Genomic DNA, 20,509 nt, shown 5'->3' with positions numbered 1-20,509 from the left:
TAAAAACAGTGAGAAAAGCAAATCACAAACCAAATTCATACTTTTCCCATTCAATATGTTCTGTGATCAGTATAGTCATGCTATGTCCACATAGAATAACTGTTCTACACCGCACTTATGGTATAACAATTACTCAGAAATCGTGTACAGACATACCACGACATTGCACCACTGATTAAGCTTGATAGGAAGATCCCTGTGTGACTGCACCCACTTTGCATAGGCAGGATACATGACTGTAAAAAGAAAGCAGCTTTGTGTCTCTGCACAATACAGCCAGTTTATGCCAAAACTTTATTTTTGCTACATAGAAACTTAACATTCTCTGCTGTGAGAACTATACTTTTATGTTTAATTCTCTTTAAAAACATTTTTTGTCTTAACACATAATATTTTCACTGAAAGGAATACTTTCACTCCATCCTGTGTCTCTGCAAAATACCTTGCTTGCTGGTGGTTAAAGTACAATCCAACGCTTACTATCTGATGACGCTATGTTTGAGTCACTGGCTTAGAGTATGTAAATACATCTAGGTTCACAAATAGAAATTCACCGACCTTGAGATTTCAGGATGCTATACGATGCCTGAGTCAATTAAAAACTCATTCAGCCTTAGGTTTTAAAATGCTTGTTTAAACTACTCAAGAGGAAATTTCAGTAAAAGTTTCACAGCTGTAGTCAAAGCTCATGCAAAACTGAAGTGAATTATGAGATTAAGAAACTTTCTTAGAAACAATATAAACCAAACGTGTTTTTCAGTCAAAGCAAGTCAGTCTTCGGGACATTAATGGAAAAAATCCTAGAGTGTCCACTTCCTAGAAAAGTCAATTTAAGGGAACATACAGTGTTATGATATTTGCTATAAGCAGTAGCCAAATTAGGAAATTTTGATAAGGAGTAATAGACAACATTCTAAAAAATGTGTTTCCACTTTTCAAAAGGGACTCTTGTCTATCAGCTACAGTATACCTGTGACTGTTCTCTCTATAGTCAAACTGCATGAAAAGAGGTCTACCTGTTTCACTTGTGGGACGTACAGCAATTGGTTCAGCCAGATCTGTTTTCCCAGATCTTGTGACCCAAGCAACCTACAGGAAGGGAAAAAAAAAAAAAAGAAAAAAAGAAAGAAGGAAAAAAAAATATCAAACAAAACAACTTTGTAAAGAAACCTTACTTTCATACTTAGCTGCAGACTAAGTGGTTGGGTTTTCTTGTACTCCCAACCCTAACCATTCTATCATTCTATAAAATAATATTTGGAAGTGTACCTCAGGAGCAAAGTCAGCAATATGAGTCTTCTCTTTCTCTAGGGCAGCCTGGGACACAAACATGGGGAAGTAACAGTTTTCCACTCCAAGTTTCTTGATCTCTCCATCAAAGAAGTTCGTGATAGCTTCCCAAATAGCATAAGCCCAAGGACGAAGAACGTAACAGCCACTCACATCATAGTATTCAATCATCTCTGATTTTGTGATCACCTTTCAAAAGATTATTTAGATATTGAAATTTTAGTTTAATACACAAAGAATATTCAGTAATTCATGTAGGGCATGCAATTCAAGGAAAGTGTTCTATTTAAAAGCCTTGGTGCTCAAAAAGTTAGTAAAATATGCTTCGAGATCACTTTTGTTACCTATAATTAGGGAAAGTTAAGCAGGAACATTAATAATAGATCTGAATAGCATACACACTTAACTAAAACTGGATTTCACAAATCTAAGTAAGAGACAGTAACTAATTTCTGGGAACCAACAAACTGCACTTTTGTAAGAAATGTCTCTAGCTCATAGAATCATAGAATGGTTAGGGTTGGAAGGGACCTTCAAAGGTCATCTAGTCCAGCCCCCCTGCAAGAAGCAGCGACATCCCCAACTAGATCAGGTTGCTCAGAGCCTCATCCAACCTGGCCTTGAACGTTTCCAGGGATGGGGCCTCCACCACCTCTCTGGGCAACCTGTTCCAGTGTTCTTGGAAAAAAAAATTTCCTAATACCTAATCTAAATCTACCTCCCTCTATTTTACAACCATTACCCCTCATCCTATCACAACAGGCCCTACTAAACAGACTCTCCCCATCTTTCTTGTAGGCCCCCTTGAGGTACTGGAAGACCGCTATCAGGTCTCCCCGGAGCCTCCTCTTCTCCAGGCTGAACAGCCCCAACTCTCTCAGCCTGTCCTCATAGGAAAGGTGCTCCAGCCCTCTTATCATCTTCGTGGCCCTCCTCTGGACCTTCTCCAGCTGGTCCATGTCCTTCTTGTGTTGGGGGCTCCAGAACTGGACACAGTACTCCAGGTGGGGTCTCACCAGGGCAGAGTAGAGGGGGAGAATCACCTCCCTCGACCTGCTGGCCATGTCAGAGAAGATTTTTACTCCTTAGGGTATAAATAAAAATGATACTAGTGAGAGCCAATGTACTCCACTGATACCTATTTACAACCTTTCATAAGTAGACTAATGTAAACTAATCACATCTACTCTGGTTGTTTTGAACCTCATGAGCCAGCAAACTCATTCAGTATCAACAGATACTAACTTTTGTTATACATCATCTTGGAGTGAAATAAAACTCCCAAGCCTGTGAAATTCCTGTCACTTCACTGAAGTTTTGCACTCTTAATGACAGAGGAATTCATACATAAATTAAGAAAATCCTCTCTATATGCATGGGAGAAGGGGTGAAATGGTTGATGTTCATTCTTTTCACAACTTCCTAAATTTATTCAGCTCTTCAATCCAGGCACTTCTATTGAGACCATGATAGCAATGTAAGAAATAGAAAAGAGCAAGTACTTTGTTTTATTTAAAACAAAACAAAAGTACAAGATATAAATGCAAAACAGATCTTGATTCATAAAAGAATGAAATAGTTCTTTAATTCAAACTGATGTCACTTACCTGAGAGAACCAGTCTGCAAGATTTTCTTCTTTTTTAGCTTCTAGACCCAGCCTACGGTATTAGAAAAGAACCATATTTGTGCTGTACAGCATTTAGCAGCAAAATTTATCCTAACCTTTTTTTTTCTTTTTTTTTTCAGCAGGGAAGGAAGAAAAAGGGGAGCATGGAACAGAATAGTTTAATTTTACTTCCTAAAGCTAACTTTTCCTAATTCTTTTTCTGACAGTTCAGTACATATTGGCTAGTACGAATTGCTACTATTTCCTTACCTTGGCTAACAAGAGTGTTTCATAAAAACAGCTCTGTTTCTTTCCTACTGTTTGAGCCCTTCTAATTCTCACCAAGGTTGCATCAAAGAACCTCATAATGATTAATTTGAAAATCCAAGCAGCTCCAATATGAACCCAAGACTAACCAGACCTGCGTGTAAGCTATTTTACTCTATTTTAATAATTTCTTACCTAGCCAGTAGCTACAATTTCAGGGAACATAATGCAACTTTAATTCACCATTCACGTGAATGTCAGTCACATCATTCAAGACAGAAAACTGACCCTACCATCAAAACAAAGATAACTAGTAAAACAACAACATTCTAAAGAAGGCTGAACTCACCAAACTCAAATGACAGTAGACAAAAGTAAAGTTTTTATAGCTCTGCAGAGAAGTTTTGATGGTGAAAAATGCATTTTTCTGGCATAATTTCTATACAAAATAACCACATCTCTATCTCTAATGTGATTTATCTGTCTGAAACAGGAAATACATAGTGCTGCATAATACATGCTGTGGAAAGGCTTCTAAACTTTCAGGGTGGGAGCAGGAGAGGGAATGCACAGCAGTCATCACTGGAGAGTTCCACCATCAACAACAGCAGTGCCTTGCTCTGGGTTGGGCTACATACTTCTCATAGTACTCACAGTAAATATTTTTGAAACCCTAGTACAATGAAATAAGGATAAGGTTGGTTTTTTTTTCTCTAGGGTTTATACTGAGCGAGATACAGAAGCACATTTGCAGAAGCAAAAAATGAAATATACCAAGTTCTCAATTACAGTAACAGCACCCACAGTAACAAGGTGTGCACACTGCTTCATGCTTTCCATAGGCTAGGTAGAATTTTCCTCAGTAGAATGCTGAGGTACAACTGATACTAAATAAACCTTAGTAGCTTGCTTTTGGCTTGATCCTAGATATGAAAATGAACATAATTATTTTGCAAATGTCCATGCTTTCAAGTGAAATCAGAAACCTGTAAAACTCTGAATCTGAATATAGGTAAGCAGTTGAGGTTTCTAGCAAATAGATTAAAGATCACATCTTTACCTGGTTTGTTTCTTAGGGCCTTGTCCCTCTCCTGATCCATTAGAGGGGAGCTCACTACCACTCTGTCCTTGCAAAGGTTCTTTTTTTGGGCCATCATTTTGCTTCTGTTGCTTACTCTGCTTTTCAGACTTGTTCTCTTTCTCTTTCTTCTTCTTGTCTTTGTCATCAGCAGCACTAGCAGAAACTGGTTTATAGTCAACTCCTGCAACAGACTTATACTGGGCCTTCAACTGAAGAAGTTCCTTAACAGCTGCATCTACCTTTTCCTTGAAGAACAAAACAATAAGGATAAATTTATACAGAAATCACAGGAATAAAATGAGTCTATCAAAAAAAATAAAATGGATCTATGTACGGCATTGTGGACATCCACACAGTGTTGGGGGGGAAAAAAAAAAAAAAAAAAAAAAAATCGGCAAAAGCCAATACTCAACTTAAAGTGTTAACATCTTAAGGACCATATCTGATAGGAATAATTTTAAAAGCACATTTCAGATCTCAGAATTCAAATGCTGCCTATTCTAAATGTGTATTTTTAATTCCCATAATCACAGTGAATTAAAAAATATTTTTAGATTTATATACAAATATTACATTTTTATATTACATTATGTTTTACCTTTTCTGCTTTTTCCGATTTCAATTTCCTAACTTCATCGCCTTGAAGAGCTACTTTACTAAATAGGGCTTTAGCTTCGGGTGCGTCTGGACCACTGAGTACTGTGCTCGATGCCTGGGGCAAAGCACCTTGAGCTGCTGGGGGATGTCCTGGCTTGTAGTCCTGCCCAGTCTTTTCCTTGTAGTCAGCTTTTAGAGAAAGAAGGAGTTTTACTGCTTCATCTATTTCATCCTATGTGGAAGACAGATAGCAAGACATACTGGTGAGAATTAAAGAGAGAACTGAGAACAACCATTGATTTTCAGGCTAAGAAAACAAAATTTCCATTTAGCAAGAAACAGTGCTTCATAATTAGGGGAGGACTACAAGTAATAGCTCTTCCTCAAGCAACAGGAGTATGTTTGAGAGCTGTCACATTATACCAGAATGTTCCCCTAGGCCACCTGGCCAGCTACAACCTATCATTGCAGCAGAATCTACACTGAAAAATGAAATAATCTGTTTTAGAAAAAGGCTTTCCAAAACAAACAAACAAAAATCGCCACAACCCAACCCCAAAACCAATTTTGCAAGGTAGAAATATAGGCAGAAAAAAACAGCAGCTCCTGAAAACACATAGGTTTGTCTTGTTTTCTTTTCCACAACTCACTGAATTCGTCAAGCTTTGAAAAGTCTTGCTATTGTTGCAGTACACTATTTTTATCTTCACTTGTCCCAAATACAGCAAGAAAAAGTAAAATACATTAAAAACTTCTGCAGGGTTGACATCTGCCATGCTTATGCCTATTCATCTAGATTTAAGAGGTTAAGTTTGACTTTCTACACCAGCCAAATTTAGAAATTATATCTCAGAGTCAAGAAAGTATCCAGCATCAGAGTAGCCTTGTGTGGCATTATCAGACCATGCAAGTTTGATGGCTAAGCAATGACCCGGACATAAGGGAGTTTAGTACACTGTTCGATCACTACTTGGTGACAGATTTCCCCCCAGTGGCAAAATGTGGTAAGAATTACAATAGCTTATTCTCTATTTACTATTATACCTTAGAAGCTTTCTCTGCTTTGAGTCTGCGTACCACTTCCCCTTGTTCAGCTACATTATCATAAAGTGCTTTGCCATCCACTGAGCTACAGGGTGCCAAGTTATTGCAGCATACAGAAGATGGAAGTGTAGTAGAAGGTATACAAGAAGGAGCTGAAGGTGCATTTCCAGGCTTGTACTCTTGACCTGTCTTTTGTTTATATTCTGCTTTTAGGTTTAAAAGAATTTTCACAGCCTCATCTATTTGTTCCTGAAGCAAGAAAGGAAAAACAGCAGTTGCAGATAAAGATAGAAATGACAGAGATGCAACACAATAGCTAAGATAACATAACCTTTGCAAGAATGGCACTAACACAGCTGTTGTAATAAAACTTCTAGAGCTAACTTGTTAGTATTAAGTTGTCATTATTGAGTTCTGTGGTAAAACTTTTTAGCCACAATACCTATGAGTTGCATATCAAAGTACCTATTCAGGCAGGATACCTAAGGGCTGAATTCTGTGCCCTGAAAGCTTCCCATTTAGGCAGCTTAGTTCCCTGCAGTTACAGCAGTCCATGACTTTGTACTCTGGAGAATGGGAGCAAATACTCGGACTCTGAAAAATAATGGATCCCTGGCCACTCTCAAATTACTACCAAATTTATTATTGCTGTTCTAGCATTCAAGTTACAGCCCTTTTTTCAAGTTATTGCCTATCTTCTGCTTCACTTATCTTGTATCACTAAACAAAGAACTTATTTATTTACTTTCCAGGTTCTCCATGCACTATCACAGAACCCATGAGTCAGGCACATCAGCTTAAAAGAATTTGGGAAAACACTTCATGGAGTTTGAAAGTACTTGCTTATATTTTGTTCCTCAAATTTCATAAAAGTTGTAATTGGGTTTTAGTCTAAACTGAAAATATTATCCTACTCAGAAGTATTCACTGCTATTAAACCTTTGAAGCTCTCTCCAATTTAAGTTTCCGGACCACTTCGCCTTGTTCAGCTACTTTGTTGTATAGAGAGTTGCTGTCTACTGGACATGGGGATGGAAGAGTAGAACCAGGAGAAGACTGATGAGGGACAAAGACCACAGGTGGGCTTCCAGGTTTGTACTCCTGGCCTGTCTGTTGTTTATATTCTGCCTTTAGGGATAAAAGGACTTCCACAGCAGCACCTATCTCACCCTGAAAGAGAAAGGAAGGGGCAGGAAGAGGGAGGAACAGAGATACAGACATAAGACTCTGATGTACACCTTAAATACTTTTATGAAAAGACCTACAGTTTATGTGCAGCTATTGAATTTTCTTAACTGTTTAGTAAAGCTATTCAGAGGAGTTTTCTCTACTAGTTTCCTACTTTAACAAAGTAACTCCTGTTAAGGGATATACAACCCTAACAGTCCTAAATAAATTATAACAATAAATTAGTTTAGATCTTCCCATTTGTTTAGATTTTATGGTGCCACCAAGACACTACTATGAATAGTATTTAACTATCAGGCAAAGTGTGTTATTCCCCATCTTTTCTTGCTCTGCATTAGTAGCTGTGTTCTTTCCATTTTTTCTAGTAGCAGTGTTTTCTATGCTCAGTTCCAGACAGGAAGACGTCTCAAAAATATCTGCGGTGTTTGGATCTTTACTTTCTTTTTTCCTTTTTGGTTTGGGGTTTTGTTTTGGTTTTAAGGTCTAAATAGCAACAAGTCAATTCTATGAAGTCACATAATTTGACCATATTAGTTAAATAAACAAATTAAATAAATAAATCCTGCAGGACATTTTAACCCCAAGGACCAGATTTAGATACTTAATCATAAGTATTCCCTACTTATGCTGTGGGGTGAAACTTGTCCACATTTCAGAACAGCAGTTTAAGAAATATAGGAATTTACTTGCAAGTTTATGAATATTAACACCAACCTTGTCATAAATATCTAGCTAAGTACTGGAAAACACAAGTCTTGACAGAAAAAAAGCCTAGTCCAAACGATGATCACTATGGAAACATGGAACCATAAGCACCCATTCACCTCCACAGACAGAGGACAATGGGCTATGCAAACCCAAACAAAAAAAATATGAGTTTAAACAGCCACCTTAGGTGCTTTCTCAGCTTTCAGTTTTCGGACCACTTCTCCTTGCTCTGCTACTTTATCATAGAGAGCTTTACTGTCCAGGGTACCAGAAGTCTCAAGCTTTGAAGACTGTTCAGTTACAGATACTGGAGGATTTCCAGGCTTATATTCCTGGCCCGTCTTCTCTTTGTATTCTGCTTTCAAGGCCAGCAACTGTTTCACAGCTTTATCAATATCTTCCTTAGCTGCCTTCTTAGCTTTCAAGTCACGAACTATATCACCCTGTGCAGACACTCTGTTGTAAATGACCAGGTGATCTTCAGATACAGGACAGGTTGGAGTAGAGGTATCAGCAACAAGTGGAGCAGATTTTCCTTTTACAGCTGAACTAGCCTTAAAAAAAAAAAAAAAAAGAAAAAAAAAGCCAACATGCAGCATGTACAGTAATAGATGTACAGTAATACATTTTATGGCACTTTTCTAAAGCACAAGTTTACCTCTTTCTTTGCAGTTTCAGCTTTGGTCTTCTCTTTTGACCCAGATGTTGGCATTTCCTTAGTGTGTCCATCCGGGATGTAAATCAAAATGCATGGGGCATCTTTACAGCTGTAAGGACTATAAGAAGATTTATAGAAAACACAACAATAAAGGAAATACAAGATACACATAAAACATTGAAACAAAAGTTCTACTCTTTCTACAAGGTGCTCTTGCACAACTGCAAGTTTAACTTTCTACACAACTGTAGTTACCCAAACTTACATAATTGGGGATCTGCATTGCTTCCTGTTACGTACAAGTCTTCTTTATGTTATAATAGCTGAAATGCAGTGTAACTCAGATGTTTGGTAGCTTGCTAAAGAACTGTTACAATTATGTGCACACTCTAATTGGGCAAATGCCTGTTTTATTTCATAACACTGTTCCTTTATTTATATACTTAGAATCACAAGGAAACCATAATCCCTTTACTAAGTCCAAAAGTGCCATGTTTTTGGCTTAGACAGTTTGAAGAGATAGGAACATACAAGCTAAAAGCCATGCCAGTCCACAGAAATACTCCATAGAAAGGTCATGATAGAAGGGAAAATATTTGCAGGCAACATTACTGTTGCCAATGTGTGTGTGAAAACATTAAAACATAGCAAGCTACAGCAAATTCTGCGAAGTCTGCTTGGGCCACTCTCAGGTAGCTTACCTCACTGGCTCATAGGGTTGATCACAAATAAAGAATCCTCTTCTCTGAAGTTGTATGATGTCCCCTTTTTTTAACTCCCTAAGGCAAGGATCACCTAACATCAGTTCTTCTTGCTGTAAGTGTTAAAAGATATCAGTCCAAATCTAACAGAGCACAAGAAATAGTAAAAAAATATAGTAGAGCTGTTGAAGGATAGTCGTGATTTTCTGATTCGGAAGTGTTGAAATGTAGGTTAACTCCATGGGTAGCAGAACAAGTACAAGCAAGATGATGCAACATTAAAATGTATCAAAACAAAACCTCAAACTATTGGTCTCAGACATGTAAAAGCCAGGTAATGCTTAAGAAAAAACATAAGTCAAATTTTAATTTTGAAATTATGAGAGGTTAAATGGAAAACATGGAAACCAGATACACCAGCATATCATTCACTTGTTTGACAAATGAAATCTTTATGTTAAAGAGTAACTAGAAATAGCAATGGAAAAAAACCTCCCAAACACTAAGCTTTGTGGAATAAAGGGGATAAAAAGATAACTTACCTTGCTATTTCGGTTGATATATTGCTTGAAATCTTCGTCTTTACCTAGAACTGGCTTAGTGATCAGATGTTCATAATTAACACAGACAGTTGGGATGAGTGGTGCACGTCGAGTTTCTGCTAACCAAGTGATCTTAGTAGTTTTTTTGAAGTCCTTATTCTCTAAGTTCAACTTGGCATCAATGGACACAATTTTTCCACTTGAATTTCTACAGGAAAACAGAAATTTTAAGAGTAAAGCCTAAATTATTAGTTATCATTTGATACTACAGACCACCAATAGATTCACTGAAAAACAAGTGTTCAAAGTTCATTTTTAAAGTGTGGGAGATGTAGGAAATGAAAGAACGTATTCACTGTTGCTGAAGTTCTCCTTTAATTTTGATTTCTTAAATATCAAGAGACAGTAAAGAACATGGGAAAAAAATCTCTACATATTTGTTTTATGATATCCTCTATCTCAGCTCACCCCATTCTGCCACTGTCTCAACACAACCATGTCAAAGATACTATGATGACATTAATGATCTCCTTCCGCTACTCAACAGTTCTGCAACTGAAACTGTGATAGGTTTAATTTTTTAGTATGTAAAAGCAGGTATTTGTTACAGGGTGAAAGTTGTTAAAATTCCAAGTGGTCTTTTTTGTCTGAAAAAGCTGTTTCACTGCGGAAATATTACCATAGAAAAATGGAGAACACTGGATAAGAGGAATATGCAGTATCAGGACTGACTGGTGAGTTCAGACCTGTAAAACACGCTCTATGCTAAAATGCAGTTTTGTGGCATATTTCGAAGTAGATATCTATATACAGAATCATAGAATGAACATATATGGACAGCCATTAATATTTTACTGTTAAAAACTACTTTAAAAAAAATAAATCAACAAAAAGCTGAAAAGCAAAAATTAATTTAATCTCCCAGTAAACAGGTTACCTGTTTAATTTGGTGATGATAATATTGCCCCAATTTATGAATGTAACCACCTCTCCCTCTGTCAGGGTCTCTGCATCTGCACCCTCAATCAGGACTCTGGAGCCATACCACACAGGTTTCAACCCAACATCGGAATTCTGTGAATAATGATTTTAATTTCAAAGGAGAGACTGCTATTATATAAGTTGACTAAATTTAATACAATGGTAAAACACTGCTTTATTTATGATAGAGGACAGATGAAGATAGAAGAAGGACAATAAAAGTAACACAAAGCTATAGTATTCTTCCACAACTCTCAGGTTTCTCATTCACAAGTGTTGCATGTGTTCCTCTGACAGCACACTCAAAAAAAATTTTATCTCCTATCAAATACTAGCTGCAACACAACTGACAGCATACCCCATTTTCTTAAGGTCCACACATGTTTAAGATCTTACAAGGAAAAACTGAGTAAGTTTTTCTCAAGTTTCGATTCTGCTATGCAAATTACTTTCAAAAATAATTTCATAACTCTCATTTTTGTTTTTTTATATAGCTAATATGGAAACAAATACGCAGCTTCTCTCAGCTGCATAGATTTTTAAAGAGAGAAGTTGGAAATATGTCACAACACTAAAAGTACTCAGCTTTAAAGCATCTCAACAATGGAGATAAACTTTTTTTTTTTAAAAAAAAAAAAAAAGGCAGACAGCTGAGAGTTCAGATTTTTCAATTGATCAGGAGTTTGAAAGTTTGTTTCTTCTGGTCAGTACTTACTTCATTATATACTGGAGACAGCATTTTTAATATCAATGTTTTATTATGCTGGCTTGCATCTAACCAAACTTCAGACTTTTGACTCTTAAAGAGCTGTAATTCTCACTTGTATCTGCTCAAAACCTGTTTCCTTGTTTATCTGCCACAGGGAAAAAGGGCGAACTAGATGTCCATCTCAGTTACAAGAAATGGCTACAGGAACACTCAGAGCAACAAAATTAAAAAAAAAAAAAAAAGGAAGCAAAATCTCAACAATATTCACTTGTTTCTCAGAGTAAGTGTGATATCTAAGGAATGCTTTCAGTGAAGCTTAAGTACAATTTGAGATGCCATGCTCAAAGGAAAGCATCTTTCCTAACTGTAGTGCCAAAAAAGAATTGTATTAGTAGCATATCTCCCTTCTTAAGGAATATTATTCTCTTTACTGGATACTAAGAGTATCATGTTAGCAAGTTCTTAACTATTTGCTGTCTGAATTTAAGTCATATTAAAAAAATTCAGAGATTGGTAGAATTAACAGGTTAATATATCACTTCTCTACAGAAGTTTAATTTTATAAACAATTTTTAAAAACCTCCTGCATTCCACGCTTTTACAGATAAGTAGTATCTACTGTATTATACCCATAAAGCTCAAATAAAATTTTATATTTAAATGTCTCTGTGAAAGTTAGTATCAAAGAATAATGAAAACCATTTGAGCATCACTCCATACTTGTCACACGTCACCTCTTCAGAAAACTCCCAGACAGGCCTTCCAGTGCACTGTCTATATGCACTCTATATATTTACAAGAGCAGTTTCCTACATGCTCGTAACAGAACAAACACGTTCAGCAGTTACCCACTTTTTGACAATTCTGTGAAAAAAGTACACCTTGGTTTTATCCCATGCTGTCTGAGCAAGTTAAAAGCAAGAATTTCATTGCTGACTGCTTCAAGCCAAGGTACTTCCACCTTTATTAGTTTGCAATACAAGAATATTAAGAGAGTAAAGTAAGAACCTTTGGATGTTTAGCCACTTCTTTCATCTCCTCTTGAGCTTCAGGAATATTTACTGGGACCACTGCATCTTTCAGTAAAGCAGTATACCGAGGTGCTACTGGGTCTATAACCTACAGAAAAAGAAATGAGGTGGATCATGAATATATGACATAGACAGAGAAATAAGATGTTGTCTAAAACAACCACCAAAAAGGAATATTAACTGGTATTCTTTATGTTACTGCATTTTTTAATGTTTGCTTTAATGTTACTTTAATCCAAAAAAGAAGAAAACAGTGAGAAAACAGTGGTAAGACTTCACAATTTCCCATCTTTTCTGAAATACTTTGAGTAAAAACTATGGATTGGGCATTACTGACACCAGAAGTAACTAAAATCATGAGCTAATGCCTCATAGGGAAGACAGCAAAATGTACTTTGATATACTTTTACTATGCACATAGGCTATTACATCTGGACCACTTTCTCCTAGGTAGCTGAATTTAAAGCAATAATTTGTCAGTGCAGTCCGTTGTTTTTCCAGCTGCACAAGATCTGATTCCATACTCATTTTCCAGGTCAGTGCTCCAGCAGAATCAGGGACAGACCTAGCAATACAGGAAGCACCAATTAAGTCTGCAATTTTAATAAAGATGCATTAGATACTATAATAAGGCAACACCATAACATTGACTTCATCAGGATTTCTACATCATAAGTTTGGCAAGAAAAGAAAGATACCACTAAAATGCCTTTCTGTATTTTTATTGCCCATTTTCAAACTCAACTGACATAGTTTTTCACAGCATTCTTCATACCTGAAGTACTGGTTTGTCAAACTGTTCAGAGGCACTTAAAAAAATAATTGAAGTAAAATAGTTGTCTAGGTCCAAAAGGAATATCAGAGATCTACCAGTTTTATTACCTGGTTTTATTAGTATAAAGTGCCTTTTTTCCTCCTTCATTTATTCCTACTCAAGTGAAAAACTACATGGCAATTTTAGAAAAAAAATATTTAGCACCTAATTACATCACATTGGCAGGTAAGGTGATATGATGATATACTTTTAAGAAGTCACATATTTGTAGGTTCATAATCACTGAAGTCAGATTCCTAAATGTTAGAAATACACTTTTAAAAAGGACTTGTGTATGTATCCCAAAATATACTACATGTATTAAGCGATTTAGTATCATAATTTTGATAACTAAATGACTGAATTTTACAATGTTATTACCAGGCTCTTTATTTTACTCATTAAAACTCACAATCCTTCTTCGGATGACAGGTGTTAAAAATTCAGTAGCATAATTACAGGATAACATATAAAACAAGAGTTCTCACACTGATGAAGCTGTTGAGCTCAGAACTACCTGCATGCAACCAATTGGTTTTGCTCATATTGCAGGTTGCAAACTATCTGCACAGATACATGTAAAAAAAAATGGCTAATAAATATGGTGCTGTCCAAGGAGTTGAGTCAGAGGTCCAAGAAACTCAGTTTTAAAGCCAATTGAAAAAAAATAAGCCCTGACAGTCCATTGTGGTTTTTCCCCCAAAATCCAATTTAGTCATAAATATATTTATGCAGCAACAGAAAGAACCAATTCATCAACCTTTGTGTATGTAGCAGACCAAATGCAAAATACATGAAGAAATACAAGACACATGCCAGACAAGCAAAAACTACTTAAATCAAAGAACCATGAACAGATCTCAGTACTATCTAAGCAAAACCAAGCAGGAATCCCAATGCAAAATAACAGGTGTTTCCACAATCACACAAAATATGCAATCAGCATTATAACAATTCGCCTTATTATAGTGTCCAAGCATCCGCTGCCAAAAAGCGACTAACCATGTCAAGATGCAATATTCCTTATCTGACATTCAGTCAGAAACATCAGCAGTGCTGGCTTTATCTACATAGGCAGTATACGCAGTGCATTAGTCCTTTTGCCACAGAAAGGAAAGCGGCCAACGTGAATCAAATTGAGTAAGATTTGTGCTTATGTTAACAAATAAGCCAAACCAGAAACGGGCAGCCTTTTTAAAATTAGGAATAATGCATTTTCAGTGGGTTTGTAGAGCTCCTGTTATATAAGCAAATGTGACTGTGCTATGAAGCTGCAAAATGATAGCTTATGCTATGTATGCTTACAGCACTGTAAGCTATATGCTAGGTAAAAAGCGTTAAGTAATACCTTCTTACAGATAGCTCGCAGCTTGAAAGCAGAAAAATGAAATGCAGTTTTCATATCAGATTTACAGCAAGTATCATTATCTTTCCCCATACTACTAAGTAAAGCAAGTAAGTATTGGTACAGGAGAATCAATAGGATTAGTGCTAGTTCAGGCTAGAAAAGGGGGGGACATTCCATTTTCCTGAAAGTGTGCCAGATGATGCAACACATTGCAACTACTACTTGTTGTGATAAGCACTCCAATGAAGGCTGGATTCTCTACATATCCCAGAAAGAGGATAGCATCAAATTCAAGTCAGCACATACCTTTTTGTTAAAGGACCAAATTTTATCCCACTCCATATTCACAACAGATCGAGAGGAGCCCTGGGAAAAAACCCACATTAATATAAATATTCTAGCTATTAGATCCATTTAAAACAAAGTCCTTTAAAGACTGCAAACTCTCTGCTATTTTCATTCATCAAAACAGTTTAGAGAGGCATCCTGAGCTTGCAGATAAACCCTTTTTAAAGTAAGAAACTTGCTACCCTGTTTTGCCTGTATGTGCTCAGAGGTGCTAATATTGTTGAAGCAGTACACATGAAAGCAGCAAACCTTCAAAAGAACAAACTTCCAAGTGACAAGTACTTTAACTGAAACTTCACAAAAACTTGTCCTTAACAAGTGAGATTGAAAAAAGTCAGAAGAGAACACCCACCTGAGCAGCAATAAACTGTTTTAGCCCTTCAACTGTCATGCCTCTTCTTAGGACACCACGCACAGTGGGAAATCTTGGGTCATCCCTAGCAGAAAAAGATGCTTCATCAGTATCACATGCTAAGTTCTATGTATTAGTCAAACTGATCAAAAACTTTACTAATACTGCCACATATGAAAGGCCCAGCTACAGCGTATTTTGCTTGTGTGAATTAACAGCTAGATGAGAAGACCTAACTGAAAAGACTGAGCTCTTATCCATACAAAATATCTGGTACAGATTTTCTTCTATTTCACCCCAGGGAGGGAAGTCATCTCTTGCTGAAGTGGTTCTTTTCCCATATCTATTCAATCCTAAACTGGCAAGGCAAAAGTTACGTCCCTATCACATTACTTCCTTTTCAGTGGCACCTGAATAATGTGCATGATTCCTTCTTTCCCAAGAGAAATCGGAAACAGATCAGTGACAATAACAATGTTATCTCTCAATGACATAAGTGACAGAATCCTATGATTTTATTCTCTTATGCAAGAAATGAAAAGGTCTGAAATGTAAGATATGTTTTGGTAGGAACATGAATCAAACCTTGCTGAGGCCCTAACAGGGAGGCTTAACGAGGGAGAGGTCATCATAAGACCAGCTACACCTCTAGGGAAAAAAAAAAAAAAAAGAAAAAAGGAAAAAAGCAAAGAAAAAAGATAAAAAAAAAAGAAAAGAAAAGAAAAAAAGCACACGGCACACTTAAGTATGACCACCAGGAAAACTTGTGTAAAATGATGCTCCCTTAGGCTGAGCAGAGAATCAATTAAGACCAGCCCAGGAAAAACACTACAAACAACTGCCTGAGTTGGTATTATTTCTTCAGAATCCTGTACTATGAGGAGAGGACTTCAGATGCTGTGCTGCCACCGCCTCTCTAGGCTCTGAACTAGAGCTCTGAACTCATGGTTCATACTTCCTAGGAAAATACTTAGGCTACCAGGCCACCAAGTACCATCTGCAGAAATCCAGTTAACATGAAAAAAAGAACAGAGAGAAGAAGGGGAAGAGCAGGTAGGTGGAAAGTAGGATGGATTTGACTAGATGGATAGGACCAGAAGTTCTTCAATTCAGGCCCCCTTCTGGCATTGCGCAGGAATGTATCTGATGACTCAGAGTGGAAAACGTGTAAGTAGCACCCGTCACAACAGCCAGAGTCCAAAAATAAGCTACCTCATTGTCTATCACAGGATATGAATATGTATGTACACAGTTACTGTAGAGGTAAACAGACACAGTGCACATGCAGAAGCTACTGTAATTAATCTTTGTTCTTAAATTCTGTTTAACTATTCATTCATGCTGCTTTGATGTTTAAGCATTGTCTAGAACAGAGAATGCATGCATCAGTCATGAGTACCTTAGGGAACAATGCTGAACTACAACTGTGTAACATACCATCCATCCACAAGCCCTTCATTGACAAACCACGTAAGCTTTCTCTTAGAGAGCACAGTGTTGTTGAGGTTTAGCCGGCTATACTCCCATATATATGGTTTCCTTATGCCCAGTGCCTCAATGATCCAGTAGAATTGTTCATCTCTGTCATGGTATTCAGTTGTTCTCAGTGCGTGTGTAACACCTTCAATACTGTCAACAATGGGGCAGGCAAAGTCGTATGTGGGATAAACCCTGAGAATAAAGACCTTCAATTAGTAGGGCAGAAGAACAAAACACTTTCCTCACATGTAAACATTTAAACTAAGCATAATTTTTATTTACATATTGTAAGTATTTAGAACCTATGATCTTAAAAACTTTCAGACTAAAATAGCACATACACAACAAATTGTCCATAAAAAGATTCACAGGGCAATACATTTTTAAAACAAAGAAACACTTCAAGAAATTAATTGATCATAGCTGTAATACTCAAGATTTTCAAACACATAAAATGCTGACTTACAGGGGTTTTTTCCTTAAATATAAAAAAGAATCATTAGTTGACTGAATAATTTGCAAAGCTTTCATGTTTAAGAACAAACCGCTAACACATTAAATCAATGTTTCCAAAAAGGGATAGGTATAGCTGGAAAGAAACATTACATATGGGCACTGAACCATAGCCTGGAACAATTGGGTAGGCTTACTTCAGTGCACAATGTAGTAATTCTTCATTCCGCACAAAGACAGCAGTTGCTGTGAAAATGGAAGCAGCCACTCAGGTACGTAAATCAAGGATGTTTTTTTCAGCAATATAAAATTGTAGCAATGTAAAATTGCCATGGTTCTGTTTAAACTCCAAGAGCTAAAGCAAACAGCTTTGTTGTCCAAGATACAGCCACTAAGTCTTAATTCATGTTTTGACTCAAAGTCTTAACTGACCATGATTTATTTATGGACCAAAACTGAAATAACATTCACTGCTGACTATGATGGCCAGTTCACAGGTTTTGAAAGTCATTTGCAGAAGTTTCAGAAGTCAAGAGACTCCTTACATACTCTGCCTGAAAAATGCTAGCAAGTTCCAAGTATTAAAAGAAGTTTACTAAGGAATGGTACATGCCCTGAAAAGAGAAAAAAATCACAGGCCACACAAGGAGTGAGTGAACATACTTGTAGGTACTTCCAGTACGTGGGTGAGGCTGGTTTTTACAACGATAAAGAGTTGGATCCCTCATACATCCATTGTTACTACTCATATCTATTTTTGCTCGCAGACAACAAGTCTGTCCATATTCTGTTCCCTTTTTCATTTCTTCCCACATTTGTAGATTCTTATTAACACCTAAAACCAATAAAAATAAATCATTTTCTAAGGTTGATACAGAACCGTGTTTTATTAATGCAGTAACAAAAAGCAACATCACCCCCTCTCTCTAGACACTGAATTCATTTTCACACATTTTACATTTTCTGTTTTATAAAAGTGGCAATGGACAGTTATAAATTCATACATACACAAGTTTACTGCACCTGTCTAAATGTACTCTTATTCCAGTCTCGCAGAACAAAGCACTAAACACTTCTAAGTTCCTTAGAGGTATGCAATTAGTCATCTCATCCATCTTTGTTAACAAAAATCAAATTTTGATGCCAAACTAAAAAGGTAAGAAAGCAAGAAAGAAGCTTAAAATATCTTACAGTTATTTCTGTGTTTAGATTCCATTCTTTGCTCACGCTCTGCTTTCATTTGTTCTGCAGGAGTATCATCTACATATGCTTTCCCTTCTTGAATAAGTTTCTCAGCATATTTCATTATTGTTTCAAAGTGATCTGAGGTATATGTAAATTGATCTGGTTTTATATGCAGCATTGCAACATCTTCAAGAATAACCTGCAAAGTGTGAAATTCTATACTGTAATATTCAGGAAAGCTACTTTTCTTAAACCTCTATTCTCTTCATGCCAGATCTGGTGGTTTAAATGTTCCATTGTCCAGGAAGGATAAGCAATAAAAATAATATGATATGCATGAAAAAAAAAAAAGAGAGGCAGGCACTTATCATTCGTTCACAGCCTGTAATTATGAGAGATCAGACTTAAACAACTTAAAGAAAGACACAGGACAAGAAAAGGAGATGAAACAAATTACTTTTTACAAACTAAGTAGTATTTCTACAATGAAAACAAGAGTGTGTTGCAAGAGTTGCATATCTACATACTACAAAATAAACATTGGAGAAAGGGAAGTAATAAGCTATCAGTAAAAGTGCTTTAAGCTTTTTATGGTGAAGATGGTGGAAATTTCTTCCAAGGATAAGACTGAAGTGTAATACTGATACTGTAAAAATCTAGTACAAAAAAGTGTTCAAGAGCAGATCTGCCTGTCGTTTACCTTTGAATTAGCTAGATAGTGAATGGATTTCCCTGCTGTCTTATCATACCTTTTCAAAGTCTTCTTTCTCTTTTTCTGGATTCGTGTCATCAAACCTCATAATAAGTTTTCCTTTAAAGTTAACTTGGTAGTGCTGATTCAGCAGGGCAGCTTTGGCATGACCAATATGCAGATATCTAAAAATGAAATAAAAAATAAATATATACACCATCACTACTTCAGTTAGACCTTTTTTTTTTGTGAGAGAAGGAGAAAGAATGGAAAGCAATATCTAAGTCTAACAAAAAAAAAAGCAGGATATTTGTTGAAATACTGTACATTTATGAAAGTAGTTTATGTTTTTTCTACCATAAATTTAGTAGTTAGCTGTTAAGAACACTTAAATTAAAGTGTCACTATGGATATAAAATGGGATTGCAATTACAGAATCATAGAATGGTTTGGGTTGGAAGGGACCTTTAAAGGCCATGTAGTCCAACTCCTCTGCAAGAAGCAGGGACATCTCCAACCCGATGAGGTTGCTGAGAGCCCTGTCCAACCTGGCCTTGAATGTTTCCAAGGATGGGGCATCCACCACCTCTCTGGGCAATCTGTTCCAGTGTTCCACCACCCTCCTTGGAAAAAAAAATTTCCTTATATCTAATCTGAATCTACCTCCTGCTATTTTAAAACAATTACCCCTCGTCCTATCACAACAGGCCCTGCTAAAGAGCTTCTCCCCATCTTTCTTGTAGGCCTCCTTCAGCTATCGGAAGGCTACTATATGGTGTCCCCAGAGCCTTCTCTTCTCCAGGCTGAACAGCTCCAACTCTCTCAGCCTGTCCTCATAGGAGAGGTGCTCCAGCCCTCTGATCATCTTCGTGGCCCTCCTCTGGACTCACTCCAACAGGACCACATCCTTCTTACATTGTAGGCTCTAGAGCTGGATGCAATACTCCAGGTGGGGTGTCACGAGAGCGGAGTAGAGGGGCAGAATCACCTCCGTTAACCTGCTGGCCACGCTTCTTTTGATGCAGCCCAGGATGCGGTTGGCTTTCCAGGCTGCAAGTGCACACTGCCAGCTCATGTTGAGCTTCTCATCCATGTTGAGCTTATCTCCTGTTTTACAGACTAACTTCAATCAACTGTTGATGATAGTCAGTAGTAGCTACCAGATAATCTGAACCTACCACATTCAGAAGAGTGGAATTATCAGAAATGGTGGTTGCTGTGTATTTTTAACATAACCTAAAAAGCTACTGTCAATATAAACTAAATATAAAAAACCCAAATCCACAAAATGAAAATCACTTCCAAAAAAATTAATAAGGTGTCCCTAAAGAACAGTGTTTTAAGTAAAACAGCAGAATTAAGATACTCAAAGCTACTAAAGTAATGTGAGAACAATATGTTATACATGTACATGCACATAATACATAACATCATA

General features: G+C 36.8%; 1 protein-coding gene across 4 annotated transcripts in view; it reads right to left on the bottom strand.

Moving 5' to 3' along the window:
• The window catches only part of EPRS1 (glutamyl-prolyl-tRNA synthetase 1), a 41,024-nt gene that overhangs the window by 9,952 nt on the left and 10,563 nt on the right, over positions 1-20,509 (bottom strand). Inside the window, exons 7-26 of one of the 4 annotated variants that reach the window (XM_086744958.1) lie at positions 19,133-19,259; positions 18,390-18,582; positions 17,862-18,033; positions 16,704-16,937; positions 15,267-15,351; positions 14,873-14,932; positions 12,382-12,492; positions 10,621-10,757; positions 9,684-9,891; positions 9,142-9,254; positions 8,441-8,558; positions 7,965-8,336; positions 6,826-7,056; positions 5,887-6,135; positions 4,844-5,074; positions 4,225-4,490; positions 2,898-2,949; positions 1,270-1,479; positions 1,017-1,089; positions 157-236 (exon numbers count right to left, since the gene is read on the bottom strand). In XM_086744958.1, the coding sequence (XP_086601084.1) occupies positions 157-236; positions 1,017-1,089; positions 1,270-1,479; positions 2,898-2,949; positions 4,225-4,490; positions 4,844-5,074; positions 5,887-6,135; positions 6,826-7,056; positions 7,965-8,336; positions 8,441-8,558; positions 9,142-9,254; positions 9,684-9,891; positions 10,621-10,757; positions 12,382-12,492; positions 14,873-14,932; positions 15,267-15,351; positions 16,704-16,937; positions 17,862-18,033; positions 18,390-18,582; positions 19,133-19,259 (3,322 nt within the window). The remainder of the gene's footprint in view (positions 1-156; positions 237-1,016; positions 1,090-1,269; positions 1,480-2,897; positions 2,950-4,224; positions 4,491-4,843; positions 5,075-5,886; positions 6,136-6,825; positions 7,057-7,964; positions 8,337-8,440; positions 8,559-9,141; positions 9,255-9,683; positions 9,892-10,620; positions 10,758-12,381; positions 12,493-14,872; positions 14,933-15,266; positions 15,352-16,703; positions 16,938-17,861; positions 18,034-18,389; positions 18,583-19,132; positions 19,260-20,509) is intronic. The other 3 variants (XM_086744959.1, XM_086744960.1, XM_086744961.1) reach the window with 3 other exon arrangements.

The sequence above is a fragment of the Chlamydotis macqueenii genome, chromosome 3 (genome assembly GCF_036417535.1).
Source record: "Chlamydotis macqueenii isolate bChlMac1 chromosome 3, bChlMac1.mat, whole genome shotgun sequence".
Lineage (NCBI taxonomy): Eukaryota > Metazoa > Chordata > Aves > Otidiformes > Otididae > Chlamydotis > Chlamydotis macqueenii.
This window is presented reverse-complemented; position numbering and strand designations above follow the sequence as displayed.